The following is a 16,125-nucleotide window of genomic DNA, read 5'->3' as shown; positions in this document are numbered from 1 at the left end:
ATAGAATAAGGTAATTCCAGCTGTAATTCCAAATCGTCCGTCTTGTTTACCATGGATCTGGCGTTGGAGAGGTAGAGGCTTGGCAGTGGAGATTTGAGTGGCTGTTTTCTGAGCTTAGTCAACAGGCCGGCTCTGCAGCCTCACTTTTGCTTCCTCTCCGACGCCGCCTCCTTCGCCTGCCAGACCCGATAACAATCCACGGAGACCCCGCTGGTCTCGCTATCTCGTCCGGAATGTTGTGCATGCGATGGAAATCGCTACAAACCGTCATTTTCTGCTGGAAACCAATGTCCAGTAAGTCCATACGGTTGTAGTGGATATTGAAGTCCGGTACAGACGAACAACACGCAAAAATACACACAAAAAACGTGCACAGGTAGGGAGAGCTTGTAGCCGCAGCCGTTGTAGTAGAATTGTATATAGTAGGGTTTTCCAGAAGAAAAAGTAGAAGTAGAACCAGAAGTAGAAGGCGGAAATATGGCGTTTGACCGACAAGATGGCGTCTGTCACAATCTGGATCGGCTGTGACGTCACATGCAAGTGCTCCATTGAAAGAGGGTGCAGTACCAACAATTAAAGGAAAAGAAAACAAGTAAAGTTCAGTTGCACCGGTTTTCCCAGACCGTGAGCCGAGAGTTGCTGCTAAAACCCGGGACGCGACATATCGCTCAGGCAGTGACCTCCCCATGGTTGTTGCCAAAACTGGTGACATCCTGTCCTGGGTTTTAGTAACTGCCTGAGCCAAGCAGTAACGGCAGAGTACTCAGTATGGAGAAAATGGAGAATGAGTGGATCAGCAGTCTGATTTCTTTGCTGGATATGCTTGCCTCAGTAGCAATATCTCGTCCTTACGTGGAAGAAGCGAATGAATGGAGAACTGAACAAACAACCGAAAGCCAGATTGTTTCAAAACAATTGTCCACAAGCTCGGCCTTCAAGAAGCGAGAACACAAACGGGTAAGATGTGACTCTCATTTGGATACAAAACATGTTTACCTGTATTTAGATTAATACATGTAACTTGTATTGCGTGTTTAAGTTACTGGTATAAGATTTAATTTGCTTCAGAATGTGATAGTCACAGTTCATCTGATTATTTAATTAGCCCTTTACGTTTTCAGTGAAAATGCATGCATGTTGCACAAGTTATAACACCTAACCTGTTTTAATGAAAGTCAACCCACAAATCAATGGAATCAAATCAGTCTTAGTTGAGCAAGTACTTTCACCATAAATTATCATCTATATGACTGGTCTATAGCTGTAAAAGACCTCGGCCTTAAAACGGTTACCGCAGTGACGTCACGCACTCAGGGCTGGCTGGCTCAGTGGGGCAGATCGAATGCTAACTTCGCGGTCGATTTTAACTCTCAAAAATATATTTTTTAAAAATTCCCATTTATGCAGCATACAAGAGTCAAGGATGGAGATACCATTCACTCAGATTTATTTAAAAATAAAAGATTCTGCGTGTCTGCTTTAAGGAAAACGGAGAGGGGAAATAGACATCAGGAAAGCAGAGATGATAGTTTTGCCCAACATGGTGCAAATAAAGCAGTTGTTCCAAAGGGAAGGAGGATTTTTAATCTGTTTAAAGCTATAAATTCGTAGAGAAGGGGAGGGGGACCCACCCACACCCCTTTTCCAACCAAATCTGCAGGTAGTTATGTGAACAATTTATTGCCTTCATAAACAAATGCGGCGGCACGGTGGTGTAGTGATTAGCGCTGTCACCTCACAGCAAGAAGGTCCGGGTTTGAGCCCCGTGGCCAGCGAGGGCCTTTCTGTGCGGAGTTTGCATGTTCTCCCCGTGTCCGCGTGGGTTTCCTCCGGGTGCTCCGGTTTCCCCCACAGTCCAAAGACATGCAGGTTAGGTTAACTGGTGACTCTAAATTGACCGTAGGTGTGAATGTGAGTGTGAATGGTTGTCTATGTGTCAGCCCTGTGATGACCTGGCGACTTGTCCAGGGTGTACCCTCCCTTTCGCCCGTAGTCAGCTGGGATAGGCTCCAGCTTGCCTGCGACCCTGTAGAACAGGATAAAGCGGCTAGAGATAATGAGATGAGAAACAAATGCCGCATTTACTCTTATCCATAAACAGGGAAGCCATGTTTTTAACCAAAGCCAATTTACACATCAACTAGATTCGAGTGTACAGATGTGAGCTAAAATTGAGCCAAAGATCATTAATAAGGAAACCAGTGCTGCGATATTTTTTTTTTTTTGGGGGGGGGGGATAAATAAATAAGGTTAACTCACCCCAACTTCCTAATGACTGAGAAATTGTCAGACACAATGTGCTTCAAAAAATTGAAGCAAAAAAAGAAAATCTGCCAGGAAACACAACAACAGTGACTTAGATCATGACTGAGAATATAGAAAAAAGTATGACACTGAATGCTCAGACTTACTTCCTCTCCTTTAGAGAGACGATCAGGCAGCATATGACTGCAGAGAAATCAAACAGCAGTAATAAAATTGACTTGGAAACAAGCATTTACAGCATGGGATCACATCTTGTACTCCTCTTGCAGCAATAGGTCACACTACCAGTTCACAAGAAGGTACAGAAAGACTTCAACTGGAGGTTACTTAAACCCCAATTCATGAAGCATGAGAAGATTTCTTCTCCATCACTAGCTTTAAAGTTTCAAAGAATTTGTTCATCCTTTTTCCTTTTGACTGCCAGATTTGGCTAGGTTCCTGGAGGTTTAGCTGAGATAAGTGTACTGCAAGTTACTGTGTGCTCGTCAGACAGGTAACCACTGATTGCCAGGGTGCCTCCCCAAGTTTAAATTTGCTCAAATGGTGCTCAAACATAACCAAGTAGAGCTTAATCCAAATTCCTCTCGTTTAATGGCATATGACCAGATAAGAAGCAGGTTTATTGGTCAAGTATGCCGAGCTTACAAGGAATTTGTTGCTGGTTTATAAGAGACCCGACAGTGCACATTTCCAGACACTATGCAATAGTGCTGGAACACAGCATGGAGTAGAACAGAAACCTAATGACAGTCATCATATGATAAATTAGCGCAAACCCTGAAGGTCACAGTTAATCATGTTTGTACATGACCGTAAAGAGAGAATGGTAAATACTGCACTAACATCTAAAAGATATGCACATGCAGGACTGTGAAATAGAAATGACAAAATCCGAGGAAACAATTTTAGCAGGGGGTCTGGGGGGCGCAGGGCCCCAGAAGCTGAACAGATTTTGTGCATATTGATAGATTTGAAGCATCTCCTGAAAACAAATATTTTCTCAACCATGCCATTTAATTTGAACTGTTATTATGTTGAAATAATACAATATGAACTGATTTACCTTTTAACTGATAAGGGTTCACTTGAAGAATGAAAATATATCAATAACATACCTCATATTGTAAATTCACTCATATTCTTGTGTCGATTCGTATCAATTCATTGGGTCCCATAATGTCTTTCCCAGGGGGGAAATTCTAGACTGATTATTAAATAATAGTCACTAATGTTCTTGTTTTTGAACTGATTCAATACCGAAATGTCTTTCTTGTTCATGTTAGACAGATTCTAGTCAAAAACTATATATAACTATTTACAAGTCAATATTTATATTTATTTCCTTTCCTTTGTTAGCAGTTTCTTCAGCTTAGAAAGCCTACTCTGTTCTTTCTGACCTTCTATATGGCTTTTCCTTGCTCTTTTGGTCTCTCTTTCATTACGTATTCATGATAACAATGAACAATAAGTTAAAACTACATAAATAATAAATGTGAACAAGATGGTCTACCTGGTAATCTATAGTTCGACAGCTTCAATTTCACCAATTCTGCATGTTTTTTTCCTTTAACATGGTCAACCAAACGTGTTCTTCCACCAGAACCGTACTTCACATCCTGATGGCACAAGATGCAGTCAGCTTTCCCCGGTTCTTTTATCTTCCGTATGTGCTCATGGAGATATTCACTACCGGCTTTAAACTCCAGCCATCGCCAATTCCATGGATTTTTGATGCCGTTTTCCTTGTCCATGTTTTTGACATTGTCGGTCTCACCGTCCTCCCTCTGAACGATGTCCCTCCGTGACGCGGACATACCGCGAAATTCTCCTTTTCAAAACCGTTGATATCGAAAGCATGTTTAAAGAGCACAAATGGTAAAACGAAAAGAACACAAGATTCGCGCCGTGGTTTGTAAGCATGGCACAAATGCCGTAAACTGGTCTGTCATTGTCGCAAAAGAAAAAAAGATACCAAAAAAATTACGATGTCGTTACAGAAAGAACAATTTGCGGTAGGCTCTTTCCCAGACTCGCTGGCTCGGTGACACTCGCTGTACGAGACTACTAGCGATCGGTAGACAACAACCCCTACCCCCCAATTTTTTATTGCAGAATTAGATGATTTACCAAAATTATATTTTTGGCGGCCAAATTCACGGAATTCCGCGGATTTTTCACAGCCCTGCACATGTCTACAGATTCCAGTAATTACAAGCAAGTTAAAACATGAAGTCATAAGCAGTACCACAGGAGGCCGTGGAAATGTCATTTTGTCAAGGGCATGGCTGTATGCACTCAGCAAGTTTCACATATGTTAACCAAAGACCTACAGATTTGAGCTCACACCTACTTGGCAGCCAAATTCCATAGGCAGTAATGGACAAAAGGTTTTGGAAGTCAAGTGTCCACTAGCTTTCTTGAGGCTGTCTGAAAACTGTGTGCCAAACTTTAAGACTAAACAAAATTTATGGCCTGTGAAAAATTCCAATCAAAATCCAGCACTGCAACCAGATCAATTATTGACTTAAACTTCATATGTCTTGGCTTTGGAATCTCCCACCTTACAGCCAGGCACAAGAATTGAGGCAAACAGCAGTTTAGACAAAATGCATTTTTAATTTTTTTTTTTTAATTGCAGCCCCCCAGAGTCAAATGATCATCTTGTGCCCCTGGGTCCAGATAAAAAGTTCGGTTTTGATAGACCAAAGCACTGTGAGGATCTCACTTCCTGTTTGGTGCCTTCACCTCCAATTGGTTGCGATTGACAAAACACTTGCAAATCAAAAAGCAAACAAGTGAGACCTAGTCTGAAGATGGTCTGTGCAAGATCTGAGGATTGACAATTTGTGACCTGTGAAAATTGAATAATTTTTGATCAAATCCAAAAACCTCTGCTTGAACCAAAAGCTACATGCTTAAATGCAACTCCAACTTTGACCCACTGGTGATGCTAGACCATTTGAGGTGCAAACAGGAAACTGTCCCCAGTCAGTGTGCCAACTTTCAGAAGTTTTTACCATATGGTTCTATGGTAAAAAGCCATGGCCTAATGGTTAGAGAAACAGCTTTAGGACCAAAAGGTTGCTGGTTCAATTCCCTAGACTAGCAGGATTGGCTTAAGTGCCCTTCAGCAAGGCACCTAACCCCCAACCGCTCTGGCAAGAGTGGTGGTGTACCTTGTGTCTGATTAGCCAAAGAAAAACTGATGCGATTATCAGTTCAGGCACCAAACCTGACCAACTGAACTGGTTCTATGGGTTTTCATAAGCTACTTGTTCTGGCATAAATGCCCATGTAAGTTGTTCCTGAAACAAGCTGCCCTGGTGCAAATGCCTGTCTAAACACGAATTGTTCAGGAACAATTGGACACCGGTGGGTGTAGCTTGCTCCACTCAGAGGTGGAGTAACTTGTTCCAGAACATCTTGTTCTGGGCGCTTGTTCTTGCTTACCATCTAAACACAATCCATGACAGGCAGCAAGGCTTACACGTGCACAGTAGTGTTCATCTGGGTCATTTATCACCTGGACAAGACCACTTTGCTGCAAATTCAAGTGTTCAAATCTCAAGTGCTTTTCCTTGTCAAACTTCACCTTTAAAACGATGGAGTCAAGTGATTTCCAAGCCAATTGCAGTGATAACTGGACTCAAGTTCTTACCCTCATCCAGTTGTGGTGAGCTGCAGACCATTTGCTTTATCAATTTAAAATTAATCTAAAAGAACCATCTCCATTAATTTGTTCCCTGAATGACAGAGGATCAGTTTCCTGGAAGTGAAAGTGATTTATTGCCGAATCAAGCGTTTAAACAAACGAGCAGTTAGAGGACAATAAAGCAAGTTAAAAACAAGCTTCTAAATCACCAATTCATGCATGCAAACTTCACCTGTCTAACCTCCAGTTTGCCACAAAAAAAGGAAGTTTTTTTTTCTTGATACCTATTAAAGTTTTCACACTTGAATAGTTATTTTTGTAAATTCATCTATAGTTTATTTCTTCATCTGTTGGTTAATTTAATTGTTTCTTGGATTTGTATTTAATATTTAATGATGTTTAGTATAATGTGTTTATGTTAAATTGGTAGGGAGGCCAGCATATTAGCCTATAGGCCTCCCTTGTACATTTCTATTGTATTACTAATTTATTATACCTTGTAAATTTATATGTCCAATAAACAATATATACAAAAAAGGGAAAGTGGGTGCAGCTCGTTCCCACTGCTCATGTAAAAAGCACAGACACTGGCCAGAAGATGAATAATGAAAAGGTAGAACACAATGGGTGCCTACACAGCTTTTCTGCTTGGCTGCCAAAAAGCCAAATCTTGTCAGAGTTCCACATGCATTTGCTGTTTGGTTTTGCAAAGATGTCAACAGGGGATTCTCCTGGTAAAATAAGTAACTTTAGATAAATTTTAGCTCAAGGATTATTGGTTTTCTTTGTTTGCTCAGACATGAAGCAGTAACCTGAATCTGAACACTCCTTAAAGGTAGACTGCCTTTCAGATTTTTCAAGTGTAGGTCAAAAATTATTTTCCCCGACACCCAATTATTTTTGCTGTTTCTTGGACCAAAAGCTACTGAACTCAAATCACAGACTTCCAATTTTATTAGGTTTTTTAAAAATAGGAACAATTAGAGCTTAGGACCACGTGGCCCTAAATTCTCCACCATTTTTCCCTGTTTCACCATGACCCAATTCAAGATACTACCGTCATGCATCACGTGGTGGGTTTTCCCCATTCACGCAAGGCATTGTGGGATACAAATTTGAAACAGGAGAGAAAAATGGAGGACGTGAATGAAACGTGAAAGACCAACTACAGTAATGGAAAGCGAGAAGAGGCGGTGTTATATGCGAAGGAAAGGAGATGCAGGACCAAACTAAAATAATCGGCGGTCGACGAGCACCTCGGTGTGATCAGCTGTTCGTTTAGCAACGAAATGATGTAACCATCAGTGCACGGTCAAGGTAAACCTGCACACGCACACAGACTTTCTCTGTTTGACTACGCGACGCGCCATTTCACGCACAATTTGCTAGGGAATCTCCTCAAAATTAAATAACTTCCCAGCCACAGAATGGCCTGATATCTTGTGAGATATTACAGAAACGTACATCACAATGACCAAATTTCAGAGGGAACTAAATTTCATTGATTTTATAAAATCGAAAGGCTGTCTCACTAAGTAGGATACTCTATACCAGGCCAGTTCATGAGGGATGCACCATTTTCCTACCAAATCTGGGAACTCACTTTCAACTAACATTTACACATGTAACACCATAATTTGCAAATAAGGAAGTAGGATTACTGGACTCACCCAAAGAGGAACCAATCATAGGCGATGGTCAGATACAGTATCTCAGGTGGCTCCAGGCTTGTATGAACAGCACCATCCTATGTACAATACACAAGCTTACAGTTTCACATTTCCTTAATATTCTTAAACTGAAAACTCTAGACAGATTTTTTTAAAGGAATAAAACATTACTATTTCTCTGCAACAAGTTATCATGACAAACAAGGGGGAGGAGAGAGAGAAGCAGGACAGGAAAGAGTTGAGATACTCACAGCCCACAGTGAGAGTCTGAGGAGTGACACAAAGAGTGGAGTTCTGTCCCACCCTGATATACAGTGCACCAACAAACCACTTTTATCTGCAACAGTTAACAGAACCTGTTGTGAAACCAGTATTTGTTTAAAAACACATTAAATTCTGCACACTGATCAGACAATATGTACATAGTAAACCATTACAGGATAACGTGAGATTATGGTATTTTGCACAGAAACTCACCATCACTGTTGATGATGTGCAGAAGCAGCTTCAGATAATTCTGTGTCTGTTGCACCAGGTCCCATGACTAAGAACAGAAGAGAAACCTTAAATGACATGCACAATGGTGTCTATGGGTATCAGCAAGTTAAATTTAATACCATATCAAATGGCATTCAAGATCAAATTCAAAAAACACTGATCCAACGTGTGCACGCACGCCTTCATATTTACACGTCTTGGGAGCGCCACCGGCTACCTAGCTCTCCCCCCAGCATTGCTTTTATTGACCATGCTACTGGAGTTTGTTCATTAAGTATATTGAGAATTTTCATATTTCACTGTTTAATGGCAATGAAAGAGACAGACACTTATCCAGAGCGACAGTCAACATTCCCAGAGCAGCCTGGGGAGCAGTTAAGTGCCTTGCTCAAGGGCACTTCAGCCACTCCTGCTGGTCCAGGGAATCAAACCAGCAACCTTTTGGTTTGAAAGCTTCTTCTCTGACCATTACGCCATGGCTTCCCCTTTAACGTAATTACTTTGTATATAGTTCCAAGTGTTCTTTCTTCATGTACATTTAGGCCTGCACAAGTATTTGTAGCATTCACAACCTTAATACATTTGCATTTGAAAGTTCCCCCCAAGGGGTGGGTATCTGCCAGTAAAAGGTTTATTTCCAGATCATCATTCAGTGCCAAAAATCCCTTACCAGTCAGGCTCTATTGTACAACCCTGTTTATTACATCCACTGGATATGAGCAATCACACACTGATTGGCTACTCTACTACTAGGCTATCAGCTCATATACCACGAGTAGAGAAAAACAAAATGGTGGCACATGTTGCTGAACCAATTGAGGACGGGGGAACCCACCCTACTTGAAAACACCCACCCCACCCCAAAAAAATATGGAATAAAAGTACATATCTCCTCCCACCAAGAGTTATAGCATCTTTCACAAATTGCTACTGTGATTTCACCAGTGTGTTTACATTCTAAGTGGAAATGATCTTTGGACGTTTTGCATCAAGTTTAGTTTATTGAATCTGCAAAAAAAAAAAAAAAATGCTGTTTCTCAAAATCCAGTGAATGAGTGGAATAAGTTATTCTATCCACAAATTTCATTGTACATGGCTTATGGCCTACTCTGCACCTTGTTGGCCATCAGCTCACGTACGACTCAATTTCATGGATTAACTTATTCAAGCACAGGGTTGAACGCCGTGCAGATTAATCCAATGGATGCAAGTGCCAAGTTTGAATTCCAAGCTGCTTCCCAAACTACAACGCTAAAAGTTTCATATGAATAAAGTACACAAACTCACCCCATCAGCCAACTAGCTGAAACTAATAACTGGTTAGCAATACAAGCAATAAATCGTCTCACTAGGATTCAGTAGTTTACCACCATATTACAGAACAGTTAAATACTTTGTTTGGCAGGGGGTCCTAAAGCCTCAGTCCTGAATTGCTTTTCCTCTTACAAGGCTTTCACTCCCATTTGTTTACATTCACTAGTGACAGGGTCAAAAAGATGAACAAAACATAATTGAGTTCATGTTTAACAAACTGTAGCTTTAAACTTTAAAATCAAAATAAACCCTCACACTCCACTCAACTCATATGAGAGAGAGATTGATAGATTTAGGCCATATAAAAGTACAAATGGTAGATACGCCACAATATTTGGGTCCAATTTGCATCAATGGGAAGTTTTCTGCACTCCCTCCCCCCAATCACTTCTGCATACGATTTGTAACTGGTCTCTTAATTTTCTATCACTGTATGTGGCAATGGAGGCTTATTATTTAAATAAAAAAAAAATAAAATAATAATAATAAAGTGATTGAATGTAGGGCATCTGTCCTGCAAACATCCAACTGACCTCTTGCTTGACTGAGATTCAACTTTAAAAATGCTCAAGAATAACATTACAATTTGTTTATTATATATATATATATATATATATATATATATATATATATATATATATAAAAACACCACACACACTATTTACCAGCTGGGAGGTCCATATCATGAAATACCGTGACCGAGGTCTTGAGAGTACTGACTGAGACCCTCTGGGCCGCGGTCAGGGTATTTCACCATACAGACCAACCTTAAGCTGGTAAATATATTTATTTTTTTCTTTACCAAATTCTAACAGAAAACGGGAGCGCCCGAAAGGGAAAACTGAGCCGAGGCGAGGTGAGCCACCATTTTGAATCCTCATTCACGGCTGTAATGCAAATTGCTTCCTCCTCGGTATACAAGTGCACTTCCATGGCAGGGGAAAAAAAAAAAAAAACACTACATTTTGCCGCCCATGTACTCCCCTATTTATACAAAATTGAGTCAGTCATTCAGGATTCAGCCATGTTTTTGCTCTGCGTTAGCAAGTTAGAGGTTTTTAGCTTTCTCCTGAAATGTTATTTTATTTCTTCTTCCTCAGGGTAGTAAAACTCGCTTTCACTGTGAACACTGTCATTATCGCTATCCATGATGTAAAATTAATGCCATTATGCTGAGAAATGCTGGCAAAAATGTATAAGATTATCAAAAATCTTATTAAAAAAAAAAAAAAAAGATAAATGTTGACAAAAAAAAAAAAAAGCTACCATGTTGTTTGTTGTTGTGAACGAGCGAGTCGCCAGAGGTCCGTAACGTAGGATATAGACCCGCATGCCAGCCAATCAGAGAGCAGGATTTGATGAAAATCGCTCCGCGAAAAAAAAAAGTTAAAACACCAGGGCATGTGCTGCTGCAGTGATGCAGGATAACATTGAGCCGATACTGTAGATTACTGTAATGCTGACAAACCTCATTTCTTTATTAAACCTGTCAAACCAACACGTGGAAGAACAAAAGTTTAAGTACAGTGGAATTTTATATACAAAATGCCCCACTGTGCTAGTGGTTAACCAAATAGCCATAACTCTAGGGTATTTGAATATTAAAGTTGGCCAATAAAATTTGACAAATCAGCTTCATTCTGTGAGGTTCATTGCATTTTTTGGTCTACATTTGTAGACCATAAGTTAGCAAACCAAAAGGTTCTCAGCAAGCGGATTAAATAAGCAGCAACAGCTCCGACAGCAGTTAGCACTTGCGGTTTCGTGATCTTCCAGCAGATGTTGCTAAGAAACCAGCCTTGAACGCATTACGAATTTGGCACCTAATGAATTGTGCAGGACTTTATTTATTCCTTCCTTAATTGTAGTTCTGTAGTACATGTGCATTTACCTGATATTCGCTCCAGTCAATGTTCAGGTTCTTTGCAAAATTGGCAGGGATTGTCAAGGGAGCATCCACAAAGTCCTGGTGACAAAAGTAAATAATATTAAAAAAAAAAAAAACACCACACACACCACACAGGCAATGAACATTGTATTGCTAACCCAAAACACTAAACTAAGCATCCTCAGCAGGAGGAACTGAACCGTGACAAGTTTCCCCCCAAAAGCATCGCAGCACAAAGATTGTTAAATGGTAGAGCAAACAGCACAACAAACAAACACTCTTAGTCAAGATGCTCTTAGCATTGAAAGGCTTTTGGGAAGCCCACCACTGGTCTGCAAGTCTGTAAAAAGACAACTTTGTTTGCACAGTACTGTGAGACTTATAAATACGCGTTCAGATAAATGAAAACGGAAAGAACCCAAACACCTAGAGAACATACTCTACCTGATTCCAGTTGAAGACCAGTCCCTCTGCTGTGTAGTCTCGGTCTTTGTATTCCTTAAAGAACTCGCAACCTGAATTCAGAACACAGAAAAGCACTTTTGACAGAGAAAAGATAACCATCACTAGTATACACAAAGTAGGACATGGTTTCTACTCAATTTCTTTTCCCCACCCAATTTCCTCCCTAGATATGGCCAGTTTCCACCCACCAGACAGGTCTCCCCTAATCATACAACGGCTACCAACCAGGAAGAGCAAAGGTCGTCATGTGCTTCCTCTGAGGCATGCGGCACCAGCTGACCGGTGTATATATAACAAGTATGCCACCTCTCCCTCCACCCTGAGCTCCTGGCCACGGATGGCTGGGGCATCATCGGGATTCAAACTAGCGATCTCGATGATTGCCTTTTCCTGTTGCACCACCTTGGAGCACTCTACTCTATTTCTAAAGGCTGTCAGAACTTCATGCTGAGACAGCAGGAACATACCTGGGTAAGGCACAGAGAGCAAGGTGAAGTCTGCATACCGCTGGGCCTTGTCTACCTTCTCAGAGGAGGTAACGCTGAACAAAAACAAAACAGAACCAGAGTCAAGCAAATTTATTACATTAATATGTAAAAATTACTTATGAAAGAAAGACACTGACAACTTCCACTTTTATGCGGAATCAAAGCGCAGAAGTAACAGTGAGTCATGTTCGAGTGTGGACATGGAGTCATGAGAAACCACTTAGAACTATACTTACTTGAGGCCAAACTTGACCTTCTTATTCTCCACCATAAGGTCACAGATGTAACGCACAGACAGATACTTCAGCAGCTTAATGTCTGAACCCCTCACTTTATCAAACAGCTGTGAATCTCCATTCCTACATACAGGACAGGAAGGCATTAAATCAAGAACAAAATCAGATTGAGGACTAAACGTAAATCAAATTTTGCCTTTTTTGCTTCCGTTCACCAAAGCAGAGAACAAGGAGTCCAAAGGGCTCATTGATTTTATACATCGTATAAAAAAGTATAGACCCTTTTCACTCACGTGACCTTCGTAAACGCGACCGCCATTTTGGACATGAAGAAATAACGGTTTATGGCACAGACCCTTTCGGTTCTCGCTCATCTAGCTGCTACAATGACTGCTTAGACTGCAACAATAATACCTAACACACATTTAAGTATCCGTCGTAAAGATGTGAAACTCGACGAGTGACGAGTGTGTTCATTGATAAGCTAACACAATCTAAAAGTAGACATACCATCACACTGCCCTGGCGCTGTGTACAGTTTACCTTCTATGGTTTGTGCACTCACTATTTGCCATTACTTTCTCCAACCCAGTGTTCGAACTATGCCGATAATTTCGGGGGGGTCCCTTTTTTTTCCCTTGGGGGGGGGGGGGGGGGGGGGGGTGCTTGCACTTGTCTCAGAGCACGGATCTCCAAACACATGAGAAGCCTCTCTTACGCACATATCACGCGGACTCCACACCTCCACACACGCATCGTGTCTGAAGTCATAACTCATCAGGGGAAATCGTGTCCGCATTGGCATGTTCAAAAAACAACCTCGCGTCAACAATGATACCACACGCAAGAAGAAAAAAAAAAAAAAAAAAAAAAAACAGTCAGGCTACTCAACACATCTGATCCACAGCAGCACCAAAGCATCACTGGAAATCATGTCAACAACCAATCTTCCATTTCAACACGCGTCAACAAACAAATGGCACCACAAACATGAACGAATCGGTCAGGCTACCGATTCCAAACCCACAGCAGACGAATAATTAAATGCATCTTACCTTAAAGCAGAATCGACCACAAAGGAAGTCTGTTGGCACACTTCCTTTCTACTAGTCTGTGTCCCCAACCTGGCAGCCGCAGTCGTTGTCATATCGGTTTATTTTATCTGTGATGTAAACACAACACTTCGGATATGCAAATGCTTCCCGTTACACACGATTGCTATGTCAATAAACATCATTTTGCCAATATTTTAGAGACCATCCATCTTCTCCGTCGGTCAGCATCTGTCGGGATCCGATAAAATGATAAATCTTGCCTTGTGTGTCGATGGTTACTACATCCAGGTGCACAACAATATAATGGCATGATGGAAGTCTTGCTGAAAGTAAAAACTTTCTTTGATGGCTATATTCCTTTCGATGATTCGCCGTCGTTCCTCGTTGTTGGCTGTGGTAGACTACTGGTAGTTCATGTCCAAAATGGCGGCCGCGTTTGTCGTGACGTCACGTGAAAAGGGTCCATACAGGTCATTTTCATTTCCTCATTCTTATGACACTTAAAAAGATACATCCAAAATTTGGTAGTTTCAACTTTCTCACTTATTGGTGATGGAAAACGTTCCTGCACGCTAGAGCACCACATCCGATCAGAATTTGTGTCGAAGATTTTAGTGTAAATTAGGGATGTCCCGATCAGGTTTTTTTGCCCTCCGATCCGATACCGATCATTTGATTTTGAGTATCTGCCGATACCGAGTCCCGATCCGATACTTCTTATAATCCATAAAAAATAAAGACGAGGAAAGAAACGGATCCAGGATGTTCCTCATTTTTTATTTAACACCTTATTTTAACATCCAACAACTCCGTTAGCAAACAGAGCACTTACGTGAGGCAGTTTGAACAATAAATAACAAATTTAAAAAAAAACCTTAAAATACCTGGCAGGAATGTAAACAAATAAAAAAAAATAAAGTGCCACAGTGCCAGTAATTTGCTTTTAAGAACGCATCTCACAGTGGTGTACAGTAATTTCAATTAAGGAAATGAACGTTTTTCTTGATGAAAACAAGCATTTCTACCCTTTCAGGTTTGAGCCCGTTTCTTTTGTCATCCAACGAAAAAAAAAAAAAAAAGATCTCATTCTTTGCTTTCCGCTTCGAACTGCTTCCGTGTTCAACTTTGCCGGCAACAGGCAGCCAATAACCAATAGCGTCTCCGCTACAAAGTGATGTCATGCCGCACGCGTTGATGTTGCTGTGTTGAGACAAGAGGTCTGGTCTCACTCTGTGCCAACGCATAGCTATTGATGTGTTAAAAATGAGAATATATTACATAGATATATATCCGATCTCTGATCGGGAGGCAATGCCCGATTCCGATCGAGTCTGAAACCATGTGATCGGGCCCGATTTCCGATCACGTGATCGGATCGGGACATCCCTAGTGTAAATCACTTAATTTGTGAGTTAAAGTCCTTTCCATCTTTAGTTTGAAAAGGTTTACATGTATCTTTAAAAGAACAGTCCACCATATTTCCATAATGAAATATGCTCTTATCTGAATTGAGACGAGCTGCTCCGTACCTGTCCGAGCTTTGCGCGACCTCCCAGTCAGTCAGACGCAGTCAGACGCGCTGTCACTCCTGTTAGCAATGTAGCTAGGCTCAGTATGGCCAACGGTATTTTTTGGGGCTGTAGTTAGATGCGACCAAACTCTTCCGCGTTTTTCCTGTTTACATAGGTTTATATGACCAGTGATATGAAACAAGTTCAGTTACACAAATTGAAACGTAGCGATTTTCTATGCTATGGAAAGTCGGCACTATAATGACAGGCGTACTAACACCTTCTGCACGCTTCGGCAGCGCATTGATACGGAGCTCAGATATCAATGCGCTGCCGAAGCGCGCAGAAGGTGTTAGCACGCCTGTCATTATAGTGCCGACTTTCCATAGCATAGAAAATCGCTACGTTTCAATTTGTGTAACTGAACTTGTTTCATATCACTGGTCATATAAACCTATGTAAACAGGAAAAACGCGGAAGAGTTTGGTCGCATCTAACTACAGCCCCAAAAAATACCGTTGGCCATGCTGAGCCTAGCTACATTGCTAACAGGAGTAACAGCGCGTCTGACTGCGTCTGACTGACTGGGAGATCGCGCAAAGCTCGGATAGGTACGGAGCAGCTCGTCTCAATTCAGATAAGAGCATATTTCATTATGGAAGTACGGTGGACTGTTCCTTTAAGGAAGGTCTAACCAATAACTCCTTTCAATTCAGGATGGGCATTTCAAGCAAAAATACTGATCAATATTCATTGGGAACTATTCAACCAAAGACCCCCCCGTGATTTATAGCAGTGTTAACATACAGTAAATCTTGCCTTATCAATCACAGCAACACTAACCAATTGCAGGCTTCTGTGAACTTGCAGACAGAAGATGGTGCTTTACTCCAAGTGACCACATGAGCAACAACTTGAAAAACTGAGGCAGGCCAGATTTACGTGTCTCAGCAAGCACATGCTGACCCTACCTGGGTGGTAGTTGTGTAAAAGCTGGCTGGTAGGTGGGAAATGGCAGGTGAACAAGTTAGAGGGGGGAAATTTATTGTCTCATCTCATTATCTGTAGCCGCTTTATCCTGTT

General features: G+C 41.2%; 1 protein-coding gene across 3 annotated transcripts in view; it reads right to left on the bottom strand.

The window, feature by feature from the left end:
* Positions 1-16,125, bottom strand: part of mtmr14 (myotubularin related protein 14) — a 42,811-nt gene that overhangs the window by 6,921 nt on the left and 19,765 nt on the right. For 2 of the 3 annotated variants that reach the window (XM_060919482.1, XM_060919483.1), the window contains exons 6-14: positions 12,477-12,599; positions 12,220-12,293; positions 11,732-11,802; positions 11,291-11,365; positions 8,065-8,131; positions 7,839-7,924; positions 7,588-7,664; positions 2,412-2,448; positions 2,260-2,330 (exon numbers count right to left, since the gene is read on the bottom strand). In XM_060919482.1, the coding sequence (XP_060775465.1) occupies positions 2,260-2,330; positions 2,412-2,448; positions 7,588-7,664; positions 7,839-7,924; positions 8,065-8,131; positions 11,291-11,365; positions 11,732-11,802; positions 12,220-12,293; positions 12,477-12,599 (681 nt within the window). Of the gene's footprint in view, positions 1-2,259; positions 2,331-2,411; positions 2,449-7,587; positions 7,665-7,838; positions 7,925-8,064; positions 8,132-11,290; positions 11,366-11,731; positions 11,803-12,219; positions 12,294-12,476; positions 12,600-13,531; positions 15,023-16,125 lie in introns of those variants that run through there. The other variant, XM_060919484.1, reaches the window with a different exon arrangement.

The sequence above is a fragment of the Neoarius graeffei genome, chromosome 4, assembly GCF_027579695.1.
Source record: "Neoarius graeffei isolate fNeoGra1 chromosome 4, fNeoGra1.pri, whole genome shotgun sequence".
Classification (NCBI taxonomy): domain Eukaryota; kingdom Metazoa; phylum Chordata; class Actinopteri; order Siluriformes; family Ariidae; genus Neoarius; species Neoarius graeffei.
Note: the sequence above shows the minus strand (reverse complement) of the source record. Positions and strands in the feature narration are given on the sequence as shown.